This window comes from Miniopterus schreibersii (genome assembly GCF_964146895.1).
Source record: "Miniopterus schreibersii genome assembly, chromosome: 10".
NCBI classification, from domain to species: domain Eukaryota; kingdom Metazoa; phylum Chordata; class Mammalia; order Chiroptera; family Miniopteridae; genus Miniopterus; species Miniopterus schreibersii.
The window spans coordinates 10,919,794-10,921,698 of NC_138110.1; the positions used below are offsets into that span (position 1 = coordinate 10,919,794).

Genomic DNA, 1,905 nt, shown 5'->3' on the forward strand with positions numbered 1-1,905 from the left:
GCTGAGCAGCCAGTTTATTTTGAGTTACTGGTGGTTGTGGTTGATCAGGGCTGATGGAGTCTGGGGAGGAGCTCAGGTGGGCCTGAGGGTGACCCTGGGAGCACGGGCTCTCTGGCAGTACACAGCAGAATTGCCAGGAGAGCCAGGCCTATTGTGGCCACAACAAGCAGTGCCACATCCCACCAGACCCCTGGGTAGTCCCAGGATGTCTGTAGCTGCCAGCCACAGTTGCCTAGCTCATAGCCTGTGAGATGGCCCAGTGGGTGGATGGTGGCAAGGCTGGGGCTGGCACAGTGGACATCCAGCAGGGCCTCGGGTGTGTGGTCCTCCAGCCAGAGGTGCAGGTAAGTGAGGCTGCAGTCACAGTGCCAGGGGTTCTGTGTCACATCAAGCGTCTGCAGCTGGACCAGGTGATCGAGGGTGCCGGGAGGCATGGAACGAAGGCTGTTATTGGCCAGCAGGAGGTGGCGGGTGTGGGCTGGCAGGGCAGGCAGGGATGTGAGCCCTCGCCCCCTGCAGTCCACCCACAGCCCCATGGTTTCCAAGGCCTGGCAGGTGCAAGGTTCAGGGCAGTCCTTGGTGGCCTCTGCTGTAGCCCAGAGCAGGAGCAGGGTCCCCCAGGCAGGCATTGTGCAGGCTGGCTGTGGGGAGAGTGAGTGTGGGGTGAGGGAGGGACTAGTAGCCTGAACCCCATCCCAAGAACCGGTGGGTACCATGGGAACAATGGTTTCTGACCTTGATCAGGGGACAATTACCTTCTAGGGCCTCAGCTTTCCTTTTTTAAAAAATATACCTTTATTGATTTCAGAGAGGTAAGGAGAGGAATAGTCATTGATCGGCTGCCTCCTGCAACACCCCCGACTGGGGATCGAGCCCGCAACCTGGGCATGTGTCCTGACCGGGAATCAAACCCCGACTGCCTGGATCCTAGGTCAATGCTCAACCGCTGAGCCACACCCTGGCAGGACTCAGCTTTCTTGTCTATGAAATTGCAGCGGTAAAGACTGAAGGAAGTGAACTGTGCCCAACTTGGGCCTGGCAGGCCCTCGCTGAACACTCAGGAGGCAAGATAGTGAGGGTGGCTGAGGTGGGGAGGAAGCAGGGGACCTTCAGAAGAGGACAGGGCTTCAGAAGGTGGGGACAGCAGGTCTCTGCTCCATGGTTTACAGTCCTGGCACTTGGCCTCAGAGCCAGGAAAGGCTGCTCCCAGTCTCCCTGCCTAAGGCTGGGGTTAGGCTGATGGCGTGGCTTTCACAGACCACCTCTCATCCCACCAATTTCAAACACTTGCTATGGCAAAGTCAACTCTTATTTGATGCTTGATGTAGAAAACAACACAAGCAGCTGGGGGCAAGAAAGGGAACCCAAAGGGGGCCCCCTCTGGAAAGCCACTCATCCAGGTTTTGGGAAATTAAGGCCCAGAGACAGAGTGTTTTGTGCGGGGTCACCCAGTAGTCTGTGTCAGAAAACAGACTCAAACTCAGGTCTCATGAGCCCCAGTTTTCTGCCTGATTCACTGCCTTCCCTCCACAACTGTTTTCCCCCTTTCTAAGACAAGCTCTTCCCAAGCCCCCACCCCTCCGCACCCCAGGGCCTTGGTCATGGCAGGCTCCCAAAGACTATTGCTTGAATAAACCAATGAATTTTGACTTAGCCCAGGAGCAGGTGTCTCCGAGTGAATGGCCCCACCCAACCCCATCTTCTGGAAGGGAGAGCAAAAGGAGACATAGAGGTGAGACTTGACAGCCCACCTCCCCACCGCCTGGGAGGAGCCCTGGTGTAGGAGGCAGTACTGGTAATAAGGAGGGCTACTTACCTTCCAGGCCTGCAGAGCAGTTCCCTTTCTGTGACCTGAACTGTCCTGGTTGAGGCTGGAGTGGCAGTCCTATGTAAAGCAGCTGATGG

The 1,905-nt window shown here is 56.8% G+C and overlaps 1 protein-coding gene across 1 annotated transcript; it reads right to left on the reverse strand.

The window, feature by feature from the left end:
- GP9 (glycoprotein IX platelet) lies at positions 1–1,905 on the reverse strand. Its single transcript, XM_081149434.1, has 2 exons — positions 1,817–1,905; positions 1–641 (listed from the first exon to the last, which is right to left on the reverse strand). Exon 2 carries the CDS (start codon positions 627–629, stop codon positions 45–47), a length of 585 nt encoding a protein of 194 aa, XP_081005560.1. The 5' UTR covers positions 630–641; positions 1,817–1,905; the 3' UTR covers positions 1–44.

What these genes read in the sequence shown, in the direction of transcription:
- GP9 (XM_081149434.1), bottom strand. Translation starts at nt 629, where the DNA reads ATGCCTGCCTGGGGGACCCTGCTCCTGCTCTGGGCTACAGCAGAGGCC.